The sequence below is a fragment of the Eptatretus burgeri genome, chromosome 16 (assembly GCF_056783735.1).
Source record: "Eptatretus burgeri isolate ZD-2024b chromosome 16, Ebu_testis_v1, whole genome shotgun sequence".
Lineage (NCBI taxonomy): Eukaryota > Metazoa > Chordata > Myxini > Myxiniformes > Myxinidae > Eptatretus > Eptatretus burgeri.
This window is the reverse complement of record NC_140976.1, coordinates 45,344,868-45,371,850: the sequence shown is the minus strand read 5'-3', so window position 1 is coordinate 45,371,850 and position 26,983 is coordinate 45,344,868. Positions and strand designations below refer to the sequence as shown.

The 26,983-nt window shown below is 46.8% G+C and overlaps 1 protein-coding gene across 1 annotated transcript in view; it reads left to right on the top strand.

Moving 5' to 3' along the window:
* LOC147011008 (ARF GTPase-activating protein GIT1-like) overlaps positions 1-26,983 on the top strand; it is a 139,192-nt gene that overhangs the window by 64,160 nt on the left and 48,049 nt on the right. Inside the window, exons 3-4 of the mRNA XM_085859084.1 lie at positions 6,454-6,587; positions 8,250-8,362. Coding sequence (XP_085715210.1) covers positions 6,454-6,587; positions 8,250-8,362 — 247 coding nt within the window. The remainder of the gene's footprint in view (positions 1-6,453; positions 6,588-8,249; positions 8,363-26,983) is intronic.

Below are 26,983 nucleotides of genomic sequence, written 5' to 3'. Positions count from 1 at the left end.
TGCACACATTCACCAGTCATTTACATCCTCACCTTCCTAAGTTCATAGTGGCATCAGTTGTTCATGTGAAATCATTGCCTCCACCACCCAAGGTGGATGGAGCTTGTTGTCACCCTTGTCTGTCTGTATGTTTGCTGTGGGCAGGATATCTATAATTTTTTTCCTTTGTCAATGAAAATGCTTGCTTTTTATCCCCCACCGCGTGGCGGAAGGGGGATATTGTTGTCACCCGGGTCGTCCATCCGTCCGGCTGGCTGGGCGTCAACATTTATAGCTGTGAGTGCGATAACTCATAAACTGTTCACTATATCGATTTGAAATTTGGGTCACACATGTACCACCTGAAAAGGAAGAACCCTATTGATTTTGGGTGTGGCCGGATCCAAGATGGCCGACTGGGGCGGCCATCTTAAAAAATGTTTTTTGTAATAAATGGAAAAACTCTTATCTGATTTCAATTATTTTTCAATGGTGGGGATTCCCCATCAGGTCAGGTATGGGAGCATGTGCCAGAACAGCGCGTCGCTGCGTCCACTTTCCGCCGGTACTCCAGGGGCCTCCGTCTGGCCATCCCCCAGGCAGATGCCAGGCCCATCCCCATCTCCTTGAGATGATGGTCAACCTGCTGCAACCATGAGGCACGTGGTCGGCCCACTGGCCTCCTCCACTCATGAGACTCCCTCGCTGAGAGAATCTGGTGAGCAGGATCAGCGTCAGGAAAACGAGCCACATGTCCATACAGCCGCAGCTGACGCTCACGGACTATGCAGGTAACAAATCTCATCCGAGTCTCTCTCAGCAACCGCTCGTTGGACACAAAATCCGACCAGCGATAGCCAAGGATTCTCCGAAGAGACCTGGTACCAAAGGAATTAAGTCTCCGTCTCAGATCCTTGGTCAAAGTCCAAGTCTCGCACCCATAGAGCAAGACTGGAAGTACCAAGGACCTGAAGACTCGGACTTTCGTCCTCCCGCACAGGTACCGGCAGCGCCACACCCCATGATCCAGTGAATCCATGACTCCCCAGGCCCGACCCAGACGTCTATTGACCTCCGGCTCACAACCTGCGGAGACATGAATATCACTGCCAAGGTAAGTGAATCTATCCACGACCTCAACATCCTCACCACAAACAGACACAGACAGGACAGCAGCATCCAAGATGTCACCGAAAGCCTGGATCTTTGTTTTGACCCAAGAAATCCGTAATCCCAACGGCTCCGACTCCTCATTCAGCACCTCGAGGGCCCCCAAGAGGATGTCTAAAGTCTCCGCAAAGATGACTGCATCATCTGCAAAATCAAGGTCCGAGATCTTGACATTGCCAAACGATGCACCGCAACTTGATCTCTCCGACATCCTCCCAAAAATCCAGTCCATACAAGTGCTGAAAAGTGTGGGGCAAGTACACACCCCTGACGAACTCCAGTAACAACTGGAAATAAGTCAGAGATGGTACCACCACACTTCACAGCACTCTCAGTACCAGAGTAGAGTTCAGACATCAGATCGATCAGTTTTGGTGGCACCCCACGAAGACCAAGAATCCTCCAGAGGACATCCCGATTCACTGAATCGAACGCTTTACAGAGATCAACATAGGCTGCAAGCAGCCCCTGCCGAAACTCTCGTCTGCGTTCGGTGAGGACACGAAGTGCAAGGATACGGTCAATCGTTGACCTCTTTGGTGTAAAGCCTGACTGCTCTGGACGCTGGTGCTCAAGCAGATGGTGGCGAACCCTATCAAGAATTATCCGAGCAAAGACCTTGCCCGGCACTGAGAGCAGCGTCACCCCTCGGTAGTTGTTGCAGTCTTGGCGATCACCCTTCCTTTCCAGAGAGGGACAACAAGGCCCCTCTTCCAGTCAGTTGGGATGATGCCTGTGTTCCAGGCAGAGCACAAAACTGCATGCAACGACGCGAGTGCAGCATTTCCACCAGCCTTGAGAAGTTCGGCATGGATGCCACAGATCCCTGGAGCTTTGCCCCGCTTCAACTGGTTCACCGCAGCCCGTGTTTCCACAAGCGATGGTGGACCACAGTTGATTCGAGGGTCAGCAACAGGGATTGTAACACCCTTGACGTCCAACTCGACAGCTGGGGGATCAGCCTGGTACAACCGCTCAAAGTAACCGGCCCAGCGGGCCTTCACTTCAGACTCCTCTGTCAAGAGCCTACCACTCTCTGCTCGAACTGCAGTGCTCCGAGGGATGGGCTTGGATGAACGTAATGCGCGAATTCCCCTGTAAGCGGGACGAGAATCACCTGTCCACAGGTGATGCTCTACCCCTCACAGATTCCTCGCACATAGGCCTCCTTGTCCACCCTCAGTGCACGTACAGTTTTACGCCTCAGCTCCCTGAACAGCTCAGCTCTGCCATTCAGCCTGGCCCTGCGACTCTGGTCAATGGTATCCAGTGTCCCTTGAGAGACAAAATTCTTCTTTGCCCTGCGGTGAACTCCAAGGCATCCACCGGCAACATCAAGGACGGTGGTCTTGAAGGTGCTCCACAACTCTTCAGGACCCCCCAAAGCACCCAGACCCCAAGTGTCCACTCAGCCTGTTCGCAAACTCCTCAGCTACTCTCTCATCCCTGAGCTTGGCAACATCCAGCCTAGGCTGGGATGGTACCATTCTCCAGGATTTAAGGTGCAGCTTTAGAGTTGCTACAACAAGCCTGTGGTCTGTATTGAGGAACTGAGCACTCCGGTAGACCCTGCAGTTCTGGATCATCCTCCAACGACCGTCAATGAGGACATGGTCAATCTCCTTTGCCACACCGCCAGCGTTGGAATACCAAGTCCAGCGATGAGCTTGCGGGCGCTGAAACCATGAACCAGCCACCCTAAGTCCATGACTTCTTGCAAAGTCAAGGAACTTAGTGCTATTCTGGTTCATAGTTCCTGACCCATGGGGACCAACACACACCTCATAACCATCCCTATCAGTTCCAGTCGATGCATTGAAATCCCCCAAGACTAGAAGTGTATCTCGTCTGGGGCACTGATCAACCACAGACTCGAGTGTGGCGTAGAATGTGTCCTTCACGGTAAGATCACTCGCCTCAGTCGGAGCATAAATAGAGACCAGGGAAATGACACCTAAGGAGTGACGAATCCTTAATCTCATAATACGCTCGTTGACCGGTGTTACCTCAATTATCATTGGGGTCAGCTTATTGGACACAGCTACAGCAACTCCTTGGGTATGGTAACCATCAGAGCGACCAGACCAATAGTAGGTGTAACCACCCACCATTATCTCGCCGCAATCCGGCTCCGAACCTCAGAGAGAGCTGCAATCCCGATGTCCAAACGCTTGAGCTCAGATGATAACAGAGACAGGTGATCATCCTCTCTTAGGGATAGGACATTCCAGGCACCCACCCGAAGGGACCGCCTCAGGTTAACCCAAGGAGACCGCCGTCTGGTGGACGACACTCAGCACCACTCCGACACACTCTCCCGCAATCTGACCCAGGGATGTTACCCCGTGGTTTCCTCCTATCAAAGATTGGGGGTCCCGAAGGCTTTGCCCCAATCCCATCATCCGGTGAGCTGCCCTGCGAAGGGAAGCTGCACAGGAGGTACTCCCACGGAGTGGGTTTTCAGATTTTTTGCGTTTTTGCGTTTTGCGGAATGAAGCGTTTTACGGTGGCTGGAGTGCAAATCCTGCCACCAACCTCCTAATAAGAAGTAACCCAACTGCAGGAGGACGTCCGCAGACACAGTTGGGCACTAGATATGGATGGCCGTTGGCTCACAAGGAGCTCCTCCGCCCTTTGACAGGTTTTGTTTTTAATCCTGCTGGGTGTCCATATCCAAACACCCTCCTCACCAGAAAACCTGGTGGGGGAGACGGTTTAGTCGCCGACAACCCGACCATGGAACAGGTTAGTACAGGTTTACATGGTACCTGTAGCAGGTCACAGATCGAACCTGACCTGACAAAAATTCCCCATCTCTGATGGTATTGTTGCGAATTCGCGCCCGCCGGCGTGCGAACGGCCACGTAACTCGAATCGCGGCACGTCGCCCAACGGACGGACAATTCTGTCGTGACCCTCTCGGACTAACGCCGGGAGCTAGTCACGGGTGGGCCTTTCGGCCTCACCACGATCGTGCCAATCGGCCCCCCGCGTGGGATAGGGTTGTTCGCCAAATTTGACCAACCTAAGTACCCACGCGGAGGGTAGACCGGGCGATCGCACCTCGCCGCAGGTCGACTCCGGACACGGGCCACTTAAGCGACCCGTTCCGTACTATCGGGATAACCGAGCGGTGTTATCGTCGGCCTCGACGGTTCCGATTAATTATCGGGCGTATTAAGCCCACTACCAACCCTTTACGTGAAGCAAGATGGAGATTCAATTGAAGAAAAGACGAAGCGAAACGGGAAAACAGTTCAACATAATGCACATTTATTCCGCGGCACACGGAAAGCACACATATACAATGACAACAATTATCCACCTACAGCAAATGCTACAAAAGAAACACAACAATGCAGATCTACTACCGACTACGCGAGCACACGGCAACACTTACACAGTTTTACTTTACAGACGGTGCCAACAACACATTTACTCAAAAGCAAAAGAAAAGGGCCACCCTCAAAGACAAGGGGGCAGACGGGGTCTGTGGGCTGTGAGACCGAGTGGATCCTACCCGTGTCTTTGTGATGAGCCGCAAATGTGGCGGCGCAGCGGTGCCCCGACTCCGCGCTCCTTCGCGGGTTTCGTTGGCACTGCTTGGAGTGGGGTGGGAACGGGGCCCCCCTTTTCGCACTATCTCAGCGCGGGGGAAAAAAGGGGGGAATTGTTGATGCTCTGGGGAAAGAGGATAGCTGGCTTGCTTGGGTCCCGCGACGAGCGATTCCACTGCGAGCTCGTCGCCGACCGCCGTCTTGCTTGCCTCGGACCCGAGCTATTTGGTCTCTTCCGCCATTCTCCTCAGCCGACTGCAGCAAACCACCTGCACGCCCTCGCCTCCCGACTCACTCCCCGCTCCTCCAAGGCCGACTCTGCGCTCAAACCGACTCGATCGCGCTCCAGGCTTCCTCTCTCTGCAGCTCCCCGACAGACTCCGAACCCCAACAGACTGCGAGCTCCACTCGGCTCTCCGACCTCTCCAGGCTGACTCTTCTCAAAACTGACTCCGCTGCCACACTCTGCCGCGGCCACACTCTGCTCTCCAAAACTGACTCTTCCGAAACTGACTGCCTCAGATTCGCCCCGCGCTCAGCGCTTTATAGGCCGGCAGGAGAACCCATATGCAAATTTCTGGATCAGAACGAGCTCGGGGGTGGAGCCACGCTCGCCTATTGGACGGAGGAAAAGGGGCCTGAGTCTCCCCTGATCCGAGAATTTGCATATCCCGATTCTACTCCGACGCGCCTGGAGGCGGGGCCAAACCGCCCCACGCTTGCTGATTGGACGGATCAGAAGTGGGCGTGTATCATTCCTGTTCCGAATTCTCCTCAGAAAGGCCGCACTTTGCACTCGCGGTTCGACGCGCGTCCCGTACGAGGCCAGGACAGCCTGACGCTCGGCATTCATAAGTGGTGCGGGAATGGCCGCAGAAGGAGAGGTGAAGGTGGTGGAGGGTTTATTGTGGTGGTTTATGGCCATGGCGACGTTTGGAATGGCGGTGATGCGATGTTTGCGGGAGCGAGTTGTGAAAGTAAAGGTCGTGGCTGTTGGCGTTGTTGTTGTTGTTGTTGTGAAGCGGCGTTGCGGTTGGTGGTTGTTGTGTGATGGCGGTTGAGACGTGGTTGGTTCAAAATAAAGATAGAACAGAAAAACAACTATCTCAAAGCGTCGCAGCCTGAATGAATCACATTTATTCCCTCTAAACAACGGGTTTGGGGCTAACTACACATGTACTTACAGAGATATCTCATCTACGGGACCTGAATGGTGGTTTGCGAATTTCCTCAACCGCAACACTATATTTTAATTTTGTCATCTTCTTGCTTTGCTTCCTCTTCCATATCATGTCTGGTTTTGTTTTGCTTCACCATTACTCTTGTTTTTCTTTTCCTTTCCTTGATCCTTTTAGACATTTGCTCACTTGCACCTCAACAAATCCTCATGTTTACTTATTCCTGTGATCGTTTCTTCTTTCTCTTGTCATACCTGACTTCCTTTGGTGGTGCTGATCTCACAACGAATGTCTTGTTTGTAAATTTTGTTATCAAATGCCTTCTTGCATCATAGTCAGAATTTCTGTCTTTGACTCCTGTCTTCTGTTGCGAGGCTTGTCCATTACTCTTGGTGTGTGTTTGTGTGTGTGTATCATACACACCACACACACCAAAAATAATAAATGTTCGAAATTGTTATAGAATGTTTGTGAAGGAGCACCCAGGCCAGTGATATGCCAAGGTCTGGAAAACCATATCTATTGTTGCATTTGTTCTCAAACCATATACTTGTGTTGAGTGTGCGCAGACCCCAGCTGGGCTTCCATAAATCGGGGTGTGCTGGTGTGCGATGAGTGCTGCAGTGTGCATCGCAGCCTTGGACGCCATCTCTCTCAAGTGAAACACTTACAACACAGCAGTTGGCCACCAGCACTCTTTAAGGTGGGAAAACTTCATGATGAGGATGGTGTGGTTACAGATGCAAAAGGCAACATTAAGTGGTTGATTGAAGACTTACAAGCTCAATAATTACGCTTGTAAGAAATGCATATTTGTATGTGACAATGCTTCGTGAATTATTTGCGTCTATTTGATTTGAAATGCAGTACTTCAAGTGCAAGTGGGGTTTGTCTTGTCTGATACAGCCCCTCGTGTATCCTTGTACAAGCTCTATGATTGTATTTGACTCCCGTTTATATGTTTTAATTATTATTTTATTGTGATATAAAGCTCATGTTGAAGCTCATGTGTAAATAACTTGAAGGACAGAGACATTGGTAGACCTCATTGGACTTTAACATGTATTACAAGGACATGAGTAGACAATGGACAAACATATACTGTGTATGCCATTTGGGTCTGTGGTTGAGATGATGTCTGAGAAGCTGATCTTAAGTACATCATCCTCTGTTGTCTGCCAAAAAACCTGACTTGGAATGCTATCCTTTAAGCTACTTCTATGAATCTTTCACTCTCCTTTGCTCACTTCTTTCACTTGAACCCAATCTTGTCTTGGCACATTTAAAGACACCCATGATTGCAACTCCGCCTTGCCTAATTGGTCTCTCTTGACATGATTTCGGCAGTTTGGTATTGAGCTTTTTCACCAGCCCTGGTGCTTTAAAACAACATGCTATTACTTCTTTCTTTTTCTCTCCGATCTCACATCTTTGTCCAAAATGTGTCCTTAACATGTGATAACCATACAATGTCCTCCCTTTCCATTGAAACAATATTTTCTCTTCATCGAATAGCTGTTCCTCCCTCAAATCTTTTTGCCATTTCTTTCTCAAGCTGTCTTCCATCTACTTTGTTCATTAAACCGTCCTTCGCGAAGAGTAGGCGAGCTATCGCCGGCACCTTGAACAAATTCCAAATTATTGCCCGAACCTAGAGCGCAATGCATCAGTGACACAGCCATGCCTTCAGCCAATGATGCCACCTCGCAGACTTGTGCTGCATACAAAAGAAGAAGTTCATTAAACCAAGTTTTGCTTTGTGTGACACCAACCCATTCCTCTCTATACAACGTTTCTTCCAATTCTCCCATCTTCATCGTTCAACACAAGTTTCCCCCGCCACTGAAAGTGGAGGGCGGTTATGTTTTCAACCCTGTTTGTCTGATTGTCTGTTTGTGAGCAGTACATCTCCAGAAGTTTTCAACAGATTCGGGGAAAACTTGGTGGACCGGTTGGGTGTGTGGCAAGGACGAATTGATTCGATTTTGGTGAAGATCCTAATCCGAGTCTGGATATGAGAATTATTTAATTTTTAAAGTGATTCTTCACCATTAAGAGATAGGGCCAAAAACGATGTAGTACTGTACAGCATGCTATTTCAAAAATGTATTGGGCCCGATATGTTCTCGTGGATCAGGCATTACGTGGAGGAGGTATGCGCTCTGCCGAGTGCCTTTCTAGTTAATGCTGCAATCCCTCATCGACTGCATATCATAATACTTTGTAAAAGGGTTATTTCACTGTTTTATTTGATTTATTTTTGGAGAAAAAACTGGCACATTTTATGCCATCACCTACTCTTTATCTTCGTGCTTGGTGCTGGACTCATCTACGTGTGTGTGTGCATGTGTGTGTGTCTGTCCAGATGGTGCAGACGTTAGTGAGTGGAGGTGCTAACACCATCTGGGAATACACATTGCTTGATCCAGCGCAAATGCAGAGTGGCCGACGCAAACCAAATCCACAAGACAAGCTTCAGTGAGTTTGTACCATCTACAAAAGAGACCTGCATCAGTTGCAGCACCATGCAATACATTACATAGTACCGTGTGACACCATTATGCTTTCATATACACTCGAAGAACCCGCTCCCTTAAGGAGCGGCCAGGGAGTTTGTGTTATTATTCTTATTCAAATGTGTAATTCAAAATACCTCTCACTGCATAATTCACAACACCTCACTGCACTGGAAAATGTGGGCACAGGAATACTGGATTGTACTGTAAAGGGTGGGGACTTGTAATGTCCTCTCCCACCTTGAGCAGTGCTACATAATACACAATTACATAGAGAATTTGTGTCCTCTCCCCCTCCTTCCAAGACCACCAGCAAAGAAAAACACTGTGCACTAATTTGGGTCATGCTGATCCGATGTAGCAAGTCTGGATGTAATTGGCCCAGAACTGTAGGAGAAACACACAAACACACACACACACACACACACACACACACACACACACACACACACACACACACACACACACACACACACACACACACACACACACACACACACACACACACACACACACACACACACACCGGTCTGTGAATAAGGGTATATATATATATATATATATATATATATATATATATATATATATATATATATATATATATATATATATATATATATATATATATATAGTGTTATGGTGGTGGAAATTCACAGAACACCATTCAGGTTCCACAGAGATCAGTTATTTTGATAAGTGTGTGTTTCAGGTTAGGTTCCCCCACCAATGTGTAAAGGGATTTTATTCATGTGCTGGGCTGTGAATGTTTGAGGTAGTGTTATTCTTTTCTATCTTTTATTTTAAACAAACAACATCTCCTCAACAACAACTCTACAACCATGCCACCTCCACCACAACGCCAACAACTCTACAACCATGCCACCTCCAGCACAACGCCAACAACTCTACAACCACGTCATCTCCACAACACATCGACTCCTCGACAAACACCATAACATCCTCCCCAGCGGCAAAATGCCGTCGATACGAACTCGTGGCACGGCGCGACAGGAAGAACCACATTCCACCCTCCATGTGCAGTCAGCTGTTTCACGGCTGATTAGCATAAAAAGATCAAAACGGGCTTTGCCGTGAAAAAAGCCAGCCAATCAGAGCTGAAAGGGGCGGAGCCAGCCGGGGGTGAAAGTTCAAGGATGAAAGGGGGAAGCGCCGACTTCGGGTGGCGAAGCCTATAGCGGCTTCACCCCTCCGGGCTATAAAAAGGTGCATTTTGGCGCCGAGAGCGTTGTTGGTCAGAGGAGTTCGAAGAGTTGGTCGGAGGAGTACGGAGAGTCGGTCAAGCCACCACCCCGACCAACCAAGCCAGCGGTTCGACACGGAGAGCGGAGCATGGAAAGTCGGGCGCGCCACCAGCCCGACCAACCAAGCCAGCGGTTCGACGCGGAGCACGGAGAGTCGGGCGCGCCACCAGCCCGCCCAACCAAGTCGCCATTCAAGCCGCTGCCACGTTGGCAACGGGCCAGGGAGACGAAGACCACCGAGTCGCCACCAAGGGGCGGCAAGGTAACCAGCTCGGTCTCTCGGAGCTCTCGGTCAACCAGGCTCACGAGTTTGGGAATAAAGGCTCGCAAGCCCGTTTTCTTTCCCTTGGGTTTTTGTATGAAAGTCTGTGGCACCTTGTCTTCCGGTAAGTGGAATTATGATTAAGTACGTGCTTGTACATTAGAGAATAACCCGGCTGTAGGCTTTGCTCGTGTCTCGTCCCCATTCCCCCATTCATTTACTGCATGCCCACTGAAAATAAATGCCCCATTGTTTGAATGTCAACCTGCTCGTTGCGTCACTTTCTGCCATTGACCGCCACGGTGCGCTCGGGATGTTAACTGGCTATTAAGGCCGACAAACGTGATAATCTGGTCCGATGGGATTTGGCGAATTAAAACCGCTCAGCTTTGCACACGGAACGAGCACGCTTAAGCGGCTCGTTTTCGTACAAGTCCCGTCGAGGTATAAACTCTAGGTATTTCTGTCCATGCGAATAGTTAGGTATATCGATATTTCGGCGATTGACCCTGTAGCGCGTGGACAGAATAATTGACTAGTTTATGATGCGTTAAGGCATCCATGGCTGGATTCCGGGGTTGGTCCGGAAAGCCACGACTGGATTGCGGCCTTCGGTGGGCGCGCGACCACGATTTGGCTGAAACGGTCGTCCGCACGCCGAACCGACGGAAATCTATAAAAAAAAAAAAAAAAAAAAAAATATATATATATATATATATATATATATATATATATATATATATATATATATATATATATATATATATATATATATATACATATATACAGTAGACTACGCGTAAGTCGGCAGCGTGTAACTCGTCACTTCGCCTTAGTCGGCAGCGTCAAAAAGTCCCGAATTTATCTAATGTTAAATCTCTTTGAATAAAGTCTGTAAGTCGTCATCTCTAAGTCGTCACTTCGTCTAAGTCGTCAGATGTTGTCCGTTCCCGCATAATGGAAACTCAAGTAAATTACCACGCCTAACTCGTCACACGGATCTGCTGCCTCGTGAGAAGCCAGCTTTCATGGAATCGTGATGCACGCTCATTGGTTTACACCGCCAGTGATAGGCTATTTGTAACTGTGCTGCATTCAGCTCAGTCAGCGCGCCGTCCCACATGCATCTGAAGAAGTAGGCGGGCTGCGCAATGCAGTCTGGCGAAGGAGTAAAGGATCGATCAAGCTTCGTGTTAAAGTCCGATCATGGTTTTATATTGGCTTGTTTTGTACATCACCCCACTCACTTACACATCGTCATTGAGTGGTAGTCATCACCACGATGACTGTGTGTCATGTAATTTGTCGATGGTATCTGAGTTTTCATACCATATGAAAACTCATTCTACATTCATGCCAATGAATGAATTCCAACAGCAATTCATTCCACATTTGTCGATGGTATACGAGTTGTCTTACAGTTGTTCATTATCTTCACTTTCGATAAACTGATTCATGAATTCCATCTTTGCTTGATCACTTTCCAACTCACCAATGAACCCCCACCTATGCACCGAGGATTGTGTTTCCCTTTTGGTACAATAGCCGGCTTAGAGATTGTTGCGCCCTCTCACATGTACGTGTCCAGGCCACGTGCGACTTCATCCTTCACCCCACAGTCATGAATGTTCGCATACGCGTAAGTTGTCACACGTCTAAGTCGTCACTTCTTTCTCGGTCCCGATGGTGACGACTTACGAGTAGTCTACTGTATATATATATTGGGTGGTCGCTAGACTACCGTTATTCTCAGGTTTTCCGTCTGTCTGTATGTCTGTTGGGTGGTCGCTAGAGTACCCTTATTGGGTGGTAGCTGGAATACCCTTATTTTCACTTTTTCCGTCTATGTATGTATGTATGTATGTTTGTATGTTTGTTTGTATGTAATGGATGGTCTGGAGGCCAGAGGAGTCAACCGACTTTGATGAAACTTGGCAGGTAGGTTCATTGGGTTCATACCAGGATCTAGTTGTATGCTTTTGAGCACCGTTGCTATGGACACCACCGTTGCCTAGCAACGGGACTTTGAAATTTTTGAAAAATCCTAAAAATATTTTTTTTTCGAAAATCAAAAATCAGCTTCCAGGCTTTTATGCGCACTATAATCAACCTCTTTGTCAAAAAATTTCAGCCCGATCCATCAAAAACTGTATGACTAGTATGCAATTATGTAGCGACCACCCATGTCGCCTACTGGCTTGTCTGTTTGTTTGTATATAATGGACAGCTCTGGAGGCCAGAGGAGTCAAACCGATTTTGATGAAACTTGACTGGTAGGTTCATACCAGGATCTAGTTGTATGCTTTTGAGCACCGTTGCTATGGACGCCACCGTTGCTTAGCAACGGGACTTTGGAAAATTCTGAAAAAATCCGAAAAATATAGTTTTTTTCGAAAATCAAAAATCGGCTTCTGCGCTTTTATGCGCACTTTTATCAACCTCTTTGTCAAACATTTTCAGCCCGATCCGTCAAAAACTGTATGACTAGTATGCAATTATATAGCGACCACCCATGTCGCCTACGTGTGTGTGTGTGTGTGTGTGTGTGTGTGTGTGTGTGTGTGTGTGTGTGTGTGTGTGTGCGTGTGTGTGTGTGTGTGTGTGTGTGTGTGTGTGTGTGTCTGTGTGTGTGTGTGTGTGTGTGTGTATATGCATGCATTAGCAGAGGTACCTGCAATTGCTCGAGAAAAAATTGAGAATGGGTGGGTATCTGGGTTATGGGGTTGTGGGGAGCGGGGGGGAGGGTGGGGGGGCATTTGCTGTCCTTTTGGACGGATGTAAAACTGGATGTCCCATCTGCCGGAATGAATGTAGGATTGAACGAAATTGGGTGCATTCAAACAGTATGTTTAGACAGGTTCAAACAGCACGTCCCACTTTTACGAGATTATAACATGGGCTTACCTTTAGCGATGAGACCCGTACTGTGCCTGTCACCCTGTGTACCCTCTATCATGAAATTAGAACTCTCCGAGGCTGTAAAAAAGGCACTTTATGAAATATAGCTGTTCGTAAATATAGGGATGTTTTCGTTGTAATTAAAATAAAGCCATATTCTATGGTCCTGCCTTCCCCCCCCCCCACACTTTTTGCTTACCTCTTCCCAAACACTCTCCCCCTCACAACACTCCAGGCGGTATTCATGCCTTTAATTAATTACAACTAAAATGCAATAAGCTCGAGAATCTCTGAACCAGAGCTACATTTCAAATTATAAACTGTGAAATAGAGCTTAGCACAAGCTATGACTGTTTAAAAAGTGTTCATTTGCTTAAAAAAAAATTTAAAAGAGTCTCTGGACGTCTTTGTATGGTGGTTAGTATGACCGATATCATATTCTTCATGAGTGCAGTGTCAGCCATGTGTTTACTTAAAAACCTGGGATGATACAAAGATAGCATATACCTCAATCTTCTCAGGATACACTTGTCTTTCCAACTGATGCATGCAAATGGTCCAAACACTGAAACACTTAGCCATCAAACTTACAGACTGGTCTCCTATCACTACTTTCTCAAACATCAACTCATCCTGGGAATTCTTTCAAAGAAACTTGCTCTCCCTCATGCACAGATTTATCCCCTCTCGTGTTCAGTTGTCTTACCCTTCCTCCCGTCCTTGGTTTACTGAAGCTTGTGGCGAGGCAGTTGTCCTGAAACAACTTGCCTTTGCCTCATGGAAAGCAAACCCAACTGAGGGCAATCTCAGTTCTTTCCACAAAGCTCGGAACAAGTGTGTATCTACCCTCAGGAGAGCCAGAAAACAACATCTTTCTCATCTCAAGTCTGAACTCTCAAACCTCTCTCCCTCCTCAAAATCCTGGTGGCGTTTAATCAAATCTGTTTCTGGTGTATGTTCCCCCTCCATCCCCTCCCTTACCTCAAATGGCCGCACTGCTGATTCCACACGTGATAAAGCTGAATGTCTAAACTCGGTGTTTGCAGCTAAATCTTGTGTCCTAAACCCATCACTATCTCTACCCACTTTACCCAGTCGCACCCAACTGTCCCTGGACTCTGTATCCTTTTCTCCTGACAAGGTGGAGAGCTTGCTTTCAAACCTCGAGTCAGATTCTGCAACCGGTCCAGACGGCATCAGCCCACGTGTCCTCAAAGCCTGCTCTTCTGCTCTTGCTCACCCTCTCTCTGTTCTATTCACCCTCTCATTTGCCCAAGGTCATCTGCCATCTGCTTGGAAATCTGCTAACATCACCGCCCTGCATAAAAAAGGTGCAAAAACAGATCCCTATAACGACAGACCAATCAGCCTTCTCCCAATCATCAGCAAGGTGATGGAATCCATCATCGCCTCAGATATGAAATCCTTCCTCTTCTCCAATGGCTTGATTTCCAATCATCAATTTGGTTTCAGACCAGGTCACTCTACCCTGGATATGCTGCTTCTGCTCTCCCATCAATGGATGGAGGTCCTCAATGCCAGACAGGAAATCCGAGCCGTATCCCTGGACATATCACGTGCTTTTGACACAGTCTGGCACCCTGCCCTACTCACCAAACTCTCTTCCCATGGTATTCAAGGCCATCTCCACTCATGGCTCGCAGACTTCCTCTCCTGTCGCAGTCAACGTGTGGCCCTAAATGGAGTTCTTTCATCCCCTCTTCCTGTGCAGGCTGGAGTTCCTCAAGGTAGCGTTCTGGGCCCTGTTCTTTTTCTGGTTTTCATCAATGATCTCTCGGACTCTCTGGAAAATCCTCTATTTCTCTTTGCCGATGACTCCACCCTCTGCCGTACCATCTGTCATCCCTCAGACCGGCAAGCAGCAGCTTCTTCACTCACTGCAGATCTGGATAAAATCACAAACTGGTCCAACACGTGGAACATGTCTCTCAATCCAGACAAATCTCACACTCTCACTATGTCTCTTCGAAAGGACCGTTTACAAACCCCCCCCCCATCCACTTTCTCAACAATCCTCTGGAAGAAGTCTTTTCTTTCAAGCTTCTAGGTCTCACTATCTGCCATGACCTTTCCTGGGAAAGTCACATTTCCAACCTCGCCTCAAAAGCCAGTCGCCGACTGGGAATCCTCCGTCTTGCTAAGTCCTTCCTCGGCCCTCTTGAGCTCCTGACCACTTACAAAGCTTTTGTCCGTAGCCTGATGGAGTACTGCTCTCCCCTCTGGGCTGGTGCTCCTGCCTCCCACCTTTCTCGGCTTAACGCTGTCGAAACCAGGGCATTTAAGATCATCGGCATCTCCCGCAATGAAGCTGAGTCTTTGGGCCTCTCACTCAATCACCGCAGGTTGGTCGGTGGTCTTTCTGTCTTCTACCGACTCCTCTCCAGCCTTGCCCCCTGCTCTCTCTGCGATTTGTCCCCACCACATTTTCACAGGGCACTCAAGCTCCGCCAACAACCCCTTCTGGTAAAACTACCAAAATCACGAATCACTGCTCATCTTCACTCTTTCATTCCTCTTTTTTCCCGCCTTTGGAATAAACTTCCTCACTCTATTCTTTCCCATTCTTCCCTCCAGGCTTTCAAAACTGCTGTTCACCACCACCTCTTATCTTCCCCCATCCAAATCCTCGATCTTTTCTACCCCCGATAATCCACCCAAGCCCACTTCCTTCATTTCTCCTACTTTCCTTCCTGAAAGTCCCTGAAATGTACATCTTCTCTTCGCCATGTTCCCCGTCCCATCCCCATCCCTCTCCCTTCCACAGTTCACCTAATGTGTCTGTTCCCCACTGTTTTGTCCCTTCCACTCCCGCCCCTCTTGTCTCATGCCTCCTTGCTGTGAGTTGTGTGTTAGCTCTCGTACGAGCCTCGACCAAGGTATACAAAAAAAAAAACAAACAAAAAAAAAAAAACACAGCTCACGTTCCCTCTTATTGGGCCAACAATCCAACACTTGGCGAATCGGTAATTTCTTAAAATTTACAGATTTGACTCCAGATTCAACACTTATTTAGTCCACCATATCCGATTCTCAAATCTGAAATAATATTTCGTTTATCTTACTATAATTCACTGTCTGTCCGTCTGTCTGTTCCCAGGTACCGCAAAAACAGCTGAACCGATCGCAACCATTTTTGGGTGTGTAATCCTGGGACCTCTTGGAGTAAAATAGGTATTCATATTGTTACGGTTGTGGAAATTCACAGATCACCATTCAGGTTCCCCGAAGATCAGTTATGTCGATAAGTCTGTGTCCAGGTTAGATTTCCCCACCGATGTATAATGGGAATTATTCGTGTGCCGGGCTGTGAACCTTTGAGGTAGTGTTATTCTTTTCTCTCTTTATTTTAAACAATCATCTCCTCACCACCTTTTCCACAACCGCCAACATCTCCTCACCACCTCTCCACAACCGCCAACATCTCCTCACCACCTTCTCCACAACCGCCAACATCTCACCACCTTCTCCACAACCACCAACATCTCCTCACCACCTTCTCCTCACCACCTTCTCCACAACCGCCAACATCACCTCACCACCTTCTCCACAACCGCCAACATCTCCTCACCACCTTCTCCACAAACGCCAACATCTCCTCACCATCTTCTCCACAACCGCCAACATCTCCTCACCACCTTCTCCACAACCGCCAACATCTCCTCACCATCTTCTCCACAACCGCCAACATCTCCTCACCACCTTCTCCACCACCGCCATCATCTCCTCACCATCTTCTCCACAACCGCCAACATCTCTTCACCACCTTCTCCACAACCGCCAACATCTCCTCACCACCTTCTCCACCACCGCCATCATCTCCTCACCACCTTCTCCACAAACGCCAACATCTCCTCACCACCTTCTCCACCACCGCCAACATCTCCTCACCACCTTCTCCACAACCGCCAACATCTCCTCACCACCTTCTCCACAACCGCCAACATCTCCTCACCACCGTCTCCACAACCGCTAACATCTCCTCACCAGCATCTCCACGGCGCCGCCATCTTTTCACCAACAACAACACCCCCAACAAACAATATCTCCACAAACAAACACGATGGCATCCTCGACAGCGGCAAAGTGATTTCAAACACGGCCGCGTTTGAATGCAGAATCGGATCAGAACGGCAAACGGGGTGGAGCCAGCCGGGGGTGAAGGTTCAAAGGTGAAAGGAGGGAGGGCGCTGATTTTGGGCGATGAAGCCCAGAGCGACACCTCCTCTTGGGGAAAAAGGCGCGTTTCAACGCCGAGAGGTTGTTTGTCGTTGTTGGTCGGTGGAGGCAGTTGAGTTGGAGTCGGGAGAAGTCGCCAGCCGGAGAGAAGTCGCCAGCAAGCTACGTAACGGTCCGAGCGATCGGGCCCCGAGTCGGTCGAGCGACCCTGAGGAATGAGCGGGATGAATTCCTCTATATTCTGGAATTGGCTGGAATTGGCAAATTACTACTGAAGTAATTTGCTTCAAAATATGACTGTGTTGTAGTCAACACTACAAATCATGCCCATGCTTAAAGAGCATCAACTCTAAAAGAGCAAGGCTCGTTCGCTCCTCTGAAGCATCGTCGGTCAGGCCCAATCAATCAGGCCGCGCTGCTAGGCCCTGGACCAACCAAGCTGCCGTTACAACAGCTGCCACGTTGACGAGACATATAGAGGGCGCCAACCAAAAGACCCATCGAGTCGCCTCAAGGGCGACAAAGGTAACTTGCCCGGCCTCTCGGAGCTCCTTCGGTCATCCCAGCTCCGAGGAACATTAAAGGCTTACGAGCCCAGTTCTTTCTTACTTTCTGGGGTTTTTGCATGGAAGTCTGTGGCACCTTGTCTACCAAGTGGAACTGATTAAGTGCATGTACATAATAAATAGATATCGGCTGTAGGTTTTTACTCGTGTCTTGTCCCCTTCCCCCATTCATTGCATTGCTTACATGTGTAAATAAATGTTCCCCATTTTTGAATGTCACCTGCTCGTTGCGTCCCTTCCTCCATTGACTGCCATAATTCCGTTTGGAATAATTTGCTGGCTGATTATAAGCCGATAAAACGTACATCTGGTCCGATGGGGCTTGGTGATGTATAACCGCTCGGCAATCGCAAACGGAACGAGCTGCTTAAGCGGCTCGTTTTCGTGCAGGCTCCGTTGAGGTATAAATCCCCGGCATTTCTGTCTACGCGATTAATTAGGTACATCGACAATTCGGTGATCGACCCTGTAGCGCGTGGACAGAAGAGTTGGCTGGTTTATGGTGTGGTTAACAACACCCATAGCTGGGTTTCGGCGTTGATCCGAAAGCTACGACTAGATTGCTCATTCGGTGGGCGCGCGCGGCCACAATTGAGTTAAAGGCGGTCGCCTGCACGCCGGGCGGGCGGAAAGCCACAACAATATAATAACATGATCCCCTTGATGGCTCCCGTAGGGAGCGGGTGCTTCTCTACTCGTATAGTTTAATTAGTCCATGAGAGTAGATAATGCTTCCAGAGTAAGGCATGTTTGAATAGACTGAATAAAAATGGTGACTAAGACCCCTGCAAGTTGGGCTGACCCAGGATAAGCCTGTCATGGAGGTAAGCTGTTAATTATCTTCAATAGGGGTGTTTAAATTTACCCAAACACACAATTTTCATTATTGCACTCCTTTGGAGTCCCCTTAGTGTGCATGCAAAGTTTGGGGCTGCTCGGTTTCATGGTTTTGCAGTTATGGAGGAGATGCACACACACACTGATTGACTGCCATGCGCGCGCGCATCACACACACACACACACACACACACACACACACACACACACACACACACACACACACACACACACACACACACACACACACACACTGACGTTTATGATTATAGATAGGTGGGGCTTTTGTGTAATATTTTCTGTAATCTGTGTACTCCACACAATAAAAATGGAGCAACAAGTTTTAAACTGTGAAATGAAACAATTCTGGAAATTTGCATGGAAATAACCTCTCCAACAGAATCTGAATACGTGTGTGCACAGACCAATGTCATTACCCTCTCTAAATTGGCCACCCGTATAGTCCATGTCTGTTTATAAATGGCTCGAGGCGTAATTTAACACTAAACGAGTGGTTAGTACAATTTGGGTTGGTCATTTGGGGATTATTCCAACTCATGCTGGTGCTTCCCAGTGCAGTATCTTGGTCATCCCATTGTCATTTATTGGGCACTGACAAGGTTCAGTTCACAAAGGGACCATGTTCAGGTCACCCAAGACTTATAACCCCTCGTCATTATCATTATGTTGTCACATTTGCTTGAAGAAACTGATTTTCAAGAGCATGATCTGCAAACAACCAGCAATCTTTGACCCAGCCAACTTCGAACAGACCACATTCCAATGGAGTGAGGTGTAGAATACCGGTTTCACATCCCTCTAACGCAGTGTTATTTACATCAACACATACCTGGGTGAAGCAACATCACAGCTGGAGAGTCAACCATTGGTGCCATGTTATTTTCACCATCGAGTCTAGATTCTGCCTAGACTTCAACGATGGACATGCTAGAATATGGAGAAGAGGGAAGAAGAAATTTGCTAATTGCACCATTTGACAACATGGTCTAGTTATTCAGGGGTAGGCTGATGATGGTACGAGCTGGTATTCAAATTTGCAAAATAACTAATCTTGCGTTGTTCTGAGTTCATCATTAAGAGTTGTTCTCGGACGGTTGTCAGATACAGATATGAGGTCATCATTACACCTGTAGTCTTCCGTCTGACCCACAGCAAGGTGCCTAACTTCATCTTTATGGATGGCAATGCCCATCTGCACCATACATATGTCAACACTACAACCCAGGACCGCAACTTCACTCACATGGACTGGCTTGCACGATCTCCAAACTTAAATCCAATTACAGCACATGTTTGCAACATCCTCGGGAGATGTGTTTGTGATTGCCAATTCCTGCCAGTGTCACTTGATCAACTGGAAGTGGTCCTGGTCAAATAATGTTGCAACATCACACATTGCTTCTTGGATCATCTAATTCCATTGACAAGATGTGTACAAGCTTCACTTGGAATTGATAGTAATAACACGTGTTATTGAAGCCATTTCTGAACTCGTTGGTTGTAATCTCCATTTGCGAGTTCCAGAAGGTGGAACGGAATCGTCCCAGCACTCAAACGTATCCACCTCCATTTCGGTAAAGGATCACGTTGCATGAACCAAGGTTTATTGTTCTCCTATCTTTGTTCCCAGGGTTCTTTTCAGGATTGTCATTGAACCCTGGTCAGCCTCCAATTGTAGTTATTTTCTAGTAATTTGGTCATTTGTGCACTGACAGGGATGTCAAAATCACCGGTAAATTGCACACACACACACACACACACACACACACACACACACACACACACACACACACACACACACACACACACACACACACACACACACACACACACACACACACACACACACACACACACACACACACACACACACACACACACTTTATTACAAATAGCTTCATTGCATTTCCCTGTATGGCATTTTCATTTCACCAAATGAGGACAATGTTCATGCCTGCAAACAATGACTGAATTTTGAAGTGCTTCTCCTTACATGACAAAAAAAAGAATATTACTCGTAATAATGGGGTTGTACAAATGTTGCCTTGAATAATCTGTTTAACATTGTGCATTCTGTGAACAAATTTGAAATGTAAGGTAGTAATTCAAATAGATTAATTGTTTCTTTGTTTACATCTTTATGACGTTTCTGTTATTGTATTAATACAATTGGTGCATTGGATGTACTCCACCTCCTTTTAATTTTATGGCGGGGTTTGGGGGCATTGGTGAGTTGCACCCATTGAAATCCTATTGCAGACGAACGCATTTCTGTCGTCAATCCTTGAAAATTCATTCATCTACTCAATTGAACTGTACATCAGAAAACAGCCCCGACGCTTAACATCAGCATGATCCCACTCCCAAAACGTGATAATTTTAAATTGTAAAGTCTTGTGATACTTCAAACGTCAAAAATGAAAATCTCAAAGACATTGAAGCAGGACTTTTGCTCACAGAGTACAGGAAATACCAGAATTATGTATGTGATATTCAAAATTTTCCAGGGGAGCTTGCCATTGAACCAGTGGCACATCAAAGGGGGAGGAGGGCAGAGGGACCCAGAGGGCTCAGAAGACCCAGGCCTCTCTTGTAACCATCGTGCAGAGTCTAAAGTCGACAAATAGACCTTTTCTCCCAAGCTCTTTTTAATAATAATTTATGGTTATTGCTGCTTGACAGGCAATGTGGGACGCACAGTTAGAAAGATTATGGTGACGCCCCTGCCTTGCACCCTCGTAAAAATGTATGCTTGGCATTCCCAGATCTTTGACAGTCCTGCATTTTATAAGTATAGTCACCTTTTGCATCCAGTGAATTGTACTTCACTGTCTACTGACATAAATGTCTTTCTCTAACATTACATCTCATCCTATTATCATATCTGTTGGAAGCTCCTCAGAATCACTGAGCAGAAATCTGACAAATCATAAGATATGCCAAAGCTTCCATGTTGCTGTCACACTTTTTGGATGTCCCATTAGTTCATTCCGAAGCATTAAAATCTTCTAATTTTTCCAAAGAGAACCCTGTACCTCTTGTCTGTCTGCTGCTTTAGCTCTCTCTCTGCCGCTGTGGCTCTCTCTGCCACTCTGGCTCTCTCTCTCTCTGCCGCTCTGTCTCTGTCTCTGTCTCTGCACCACTCTGGCTATGGCTCTGTGTCTGCACCACACTGGCTGTGACTGTCTGTGCCCTTCTGATTATGACTCTGTGTCTGCTCCGCTCTAGCTATGGCTCTGTGTCTGCGCCACTCTGGCTTTGTCTCTGCATCGCTCTGGCTCTGGCTCTTTCTCTGCGTTGCTCTGGTTCTGGCTCTTTCTCTGTGCTGCTCTGGTTCTGGCTCTGTGTCTGCACCGCTCTGGCTTTGTCTCTGCATCACTCTGGCTCTGGCTCTTTCTCTGTGCTGCTCCGGTTGTGGCTCTTTCTCTGTGCCGCTCTGGCTCTTTCTGTGAGCTGTTCCGCTCTGGCTCTTTCTCTGCTGCTCTGGTTCTGGCTCTTTCTCTGCCCCCTCTCTGACTCTGGCTCTTTCTCTATGCAACTCTGGCTCTTGCTCTTTCTCTGCCACTCTGGCTTTCTGCCGCTCTGGCTCTCTGGCTCTGGCTCTTTCTCTGCGCTGCTCTGGGTCAGCTACTTTCTCTGTGCTGCTCTGGCTCTCTCTCTACACCGTTCTGGCTCTTTCTCTACACTGCTCTGGCACTTTGTCTGTGCTGCTCTGGTTCTGGTTCTTTCTCTGGCTCTTTCTCTGCATTTCTATGGCTCTGGCTCTTTCTCTGCACCACTCTGGCTCTTTCTCTTTCTCTGCCACTCTGGTTTTCTGCCTCTGGCTCTGCTTCTTTGGCTCTGGCTTTGCCGCTCCGGCTCTCTCCACCTTTCTGCCTCTCTTTCGGTCTTGCTCTGCCGATCTTGCTCTCTCTCTCTCTCCATGCCGGTCTGGCTCTGGGTCTCTGTCTCTGTTGCTCTGGCCCTGCCGCTCTTGCCCTGCCTCTCTGAATCTGTGTCCTTGTCTCTGCCGCTCTGTCTCCTTATCTCTGCCGCTCTGTCTCCTTGTCTCTGCCGCTCTGTCTCCTTGTCTCTGCCGCTCTGTCTCCTTGTCTCTGCCGCTCTGTCTCCTTGTCTCTGCCGCTCTGTCTCCTTGTCTCTGCCGCTCTGTCTCCTTGTCTCTGCCGCTCTGTCTCCTTGTCTCTGCCGCTCTGTCTCCTTGTCTCTGCCGCTCTGTCTCCTTGTCTCTGCCGCTCTGTCTCCTTGTCTCTGCCGCTCTGTCTCCTTGTCTCTGCCGCTCTGTCTCCTTGTCTCTGCCGCTCTGTCTCCTTGTCTCTGCCGCTCTGTCTCCTTGTCTCTGCCGCTCTGTCTCCTTGTCTCTGCCGCTCTGTCTCCTTGTCTCTGCCGCTCTGTCTCCTTGTCTCTGCCGCTCTGTCTCCTTGTCTCTGCCGCTCTGTCTCCTTGTCTCTGCCGCTCTGTCTCCTTGTCTCTGCCGCTCTGTCTCCTTGTCTCTGCCGCTCTGTCTCCTTGTCTCTGCCGCTCTGTCTCCTTGTCTCTGCCGCTCTGTCTCCTTGTCTCTGCCGCTCTGTCTCAGTATCTTCCACTGAAGGAAATTGAAGAACTCGTATTATTCACCATAGTTGTTATATTTATCTTTATTCAATTTTACATCCTTGGCATATTTCTCAGTATCTTTTACAAATGAAGAGATTGATTGAAACTTGTCTTTTGTGTCTTGATACAATGTATTTATAAAGTGAAAAAAGTTGGAGAATAAAATGGTTTTAAGCACAGATTCACCTATAAATTAAACGGAATTTTAATCAAGAAAATTTTATTTTAAGCAAAGTTTTGTTGTATAAATATGGTGAATACAACGTACTGTGATGTTTGTAATCGTGAATATAAATGTTATGAAAAACACCTTCAAATCAACAAACACACATTCAATATTTTCAGACAAATATCTCCACTTGACCAAGAAACAAAACATTGTGATAGATGTGATAATGATATTCTTAAAAAAAATTATAATAAACATCTTCAATCACGCAAACACAAGAACAATGAAGAAAGGGAAGGTGCCACTAAATTCCCCATTGAAAACACTGATGGGGTATTTAAAGGACATATAGAAATAAGATTGTTTTGCTTTCAAGACCCTGGACCATTTTCAATCATGGAAGCTGTTGATATGGTTAAACAAAGTATTGAAACTATAATTAAAAACACATGAAGTTAAATGAAAACTTGTATGTTTTATATGGGAGTAAAATTGAATATGGTAAGAGAAGGCGATGAAACTACTCCCTATATGAGGACAAACCCTCACTTTATCTCATCATTTCAAGATTTTGTAAGATGTGATGTTTACAATGAACTCCAGAGACAAGAACAAGATGTTGATAACACTGTAGTAGGCAGTGGATTTGCTATTACAAAAACAATATTTTTAGATATACACATTTTAAAATCAGATCTTCTTCTTATATTGATTATCAAAAGAGATAAAACTTAAGAAAGCGGTTGTTAATATTTAAAACAAAGACAATAAATGTTTTCTGTGGTCTGTTCTTGCTCACTTACATCCTCCACAATGGAAACCTGAAAGGGTTGAACATTGTCAGAAATAAGAGAATACATTAAATGTTAAAGATTTAAAGTTTCCAATGTCATTGAGAGATATTCCTAAATTTGAGAAAATGAATAATCTATCTGTTAATATATATGGATTAATGGATACAAACAAAGTTCAGATATTAAAAATGTTAAACAATTACAAAAATGATGAAACACACATTGACCTTCTCTACTTTACTTCAAAGGAAAACTCACATTATGCTTTCATCAAAAATTTATCAAGATTAACCAAATCACAACGATAAAAGAGAAAATGTAGAACATGTCCTTGTAAGAGATGTCTCAACTCCTTTCACACAAAAGGACGATTAAATCAACATTCGAAATATTGTAGTAATCATAAATCAACCGTAATCAATTTACCAAAAGCAGGTTCAAACAAAAGATTTAAAACAAATCTATAAAACATCCGTTTGTGACATGTGCTGATTTTGAAAGTATCCTTGAAAAGATACATACTGTTTCTCCAAATCCAAATAAATCATACACAAATAAATATCAAAAACATACTCCTTGTGGTTTCTGTTATTATATCAAATCATCTGTTGGTGATGAATTCAACAAGTTAGAACTTTATTTAGTGGGGCAGATAACAGCAATTTTTGAGAGGAATCGTGCAAATGATGATACAAGCATCAAATTTGGCACATTTGTTCTCTAGGGGATTCTCATCAAATCTGCCTGATTGGCAAATTTAAAATCCAACATGGCGGCCATTTTCAAGATGGCCGCCAAGTTAGCCTCCCGAAGTTGACTTTTTGCTTAGACGTATTTGTAGTTGTCCGATTTGCATGATCTGGGTGTGGATCCCTATGTTTTCAAGCCTGCTGGAGTGGATTTTCCTGTTTTTAAAGCCCCCTGACACACTTTTTCTGATTTTGCACCACTTGAATGATTGTCATATGAAGCTAAGGCCTTTCTGCAACCAGGCCCTGGCTAGTAAATGTTCAAAGTTATGCATACCATGCGAATGTTCTTCCAGCTGCTACTGTCCACATATTCAGCTGCAGAGTGCTGTGCAGGGGAGCCCTGACTGAAAGCACTTGCATCTCCAGTTGCAACCTTTCTTACAGGAACACTTGGTCAGTTCCTGACAGCTGGCTGCAATTGGGGGTAGTGTTGTCCAACATATCTGCCACGTCTCTCCTTTCTGTGTCCATCCCCATTCAGCGGGACTGCTTGTGTCTGGACTAGAGATGGTTGCCTGGCCCCAGATGATCCCAGCCTGATAGGCCGCACGCTTTGCATGTTCTCTGAGGGCTGCTTGTGTTGGTGGAATTGAGTTGTACGGCCTCTGCTTGCGGGCAAAGAGATCTAGTCTTGCTCCGTCCACACCAGTGGCTGCGCTTGATCTGTCATACATGAGAACAACGAATCTCTCCAGCCTCTGCAGGTCAAGATCACGAATCAATGTTGGATGGTGGCTGACATTGGTGAATGTTTCAGAAACATCATCAAAGACGTTCCAAGTCTGCCATGCAGTTTTCTTCCCTTTACCGCGGAAGGCAGACATGACATCACATCCAGTGAACGCATGGAAGTATGGGATCCCTCTTGCTTTCTCAGGCCCTATTACAGAAACTACCTCATGGACTGGAATCCATTGTGCCTTGGCTCCTTGGCCAAAGGCAATCCACATGTTCTCAAGACCTAGTTCCTGTAAGGATGGCAGTACAGATATTGCTATGACTAGTACGTCCGTGTCATTAGCCTTAATGATAATGGACTTCTCCTAACTGGGCTGAGACTTCGAGGACTCTGTCGTATGATATGCTGAGCCCATTCTCATGGAGCATGTCAATGACTTGTCTCTTCCTCGTCTTGGCAAACACATACAGGCCAACGTAGACTGCAAAAGGTGTCTCACGGTCCTTGGAATGCTTGTGGACATCCGTTCCTTCCTTGTACTTGGCAAAGCAGTTGTACTGCAGGAGCTGTGATATAGAAAGGTCAGATTTCGATGCTCCATGCTGGAGTTGGGACTTGATGTCTGCGCCATGTTTGACCATGTATACATATTGCAGAAGTGATGGTGGTACAGCCTGTTCTAGGTCTGTGTCGTGAAACGTGCTGCTGAAATGCGACTTTTGATGGAGCATGTCTCGTCTTATTATCCCAGCAGCTTTCGCTAGATGGATCACTTCACCGTACTTGGATGCTTGTGTGAGGATTGAGCCTACATTATTCTCAAAAGCCAGCAGAACATCTCGTCCCTGGCGATGAGCTTGCAGCTTGGGTATGTGAAAAAGCAGCTGGTCCTTAAGTCGAGTAGGATGAACATCAGGCGATTCAACACCAAGCTGCTCCAGCCTCTGCTTGTAAAGCATGGTCATATCAGCAAGCCTGAAAATGGGTGGATCTGTACTATCACTGGCAGTTTTCATCTCACTAATGTAGGTGACCAGTTCAGAGAAAGCAATTGGATTTGCTTCCTTCCAGTGCTCATGTGCTTTCTCTTGCTCCTGTGCCTTCAGGTAGTCTCATTCTCCATTATACAGTGCCACCAAGCAGGCAGGGTGATATTTCAGTTCTTGTGCTACAACATCTCCTACACTCAGTTTGGCAAGGAGTTTTCTATCACTGAGTGTTTTTGCACATTTATTTATTCTCTTATTCAATTTCATTGTCATTGCTTCTCTAAGCTCACCCCCTTGGGTTTCGCAAAGAAAGCATTCTTGTGTTTTAGCTTCTTGGACCTTTCGTGGGATCTTACTTCTACTGCCTTCATCACCCGCACCTGCAGGGATTGATCTTTTTTCAGCTCTGTGTAACTTTGTGTTTTTAAATAGAAGCCTGCAACTCTCATGATATCGTGCCTTGTTTTGTCTCAAGGTTTCCTCTATCCCACCACCTTTGTCAAGTCTTGCAGTGTCTAGCTTGATTCGTAGTGCATTGAGTGAGTGAAACAGAGGAATATTCCT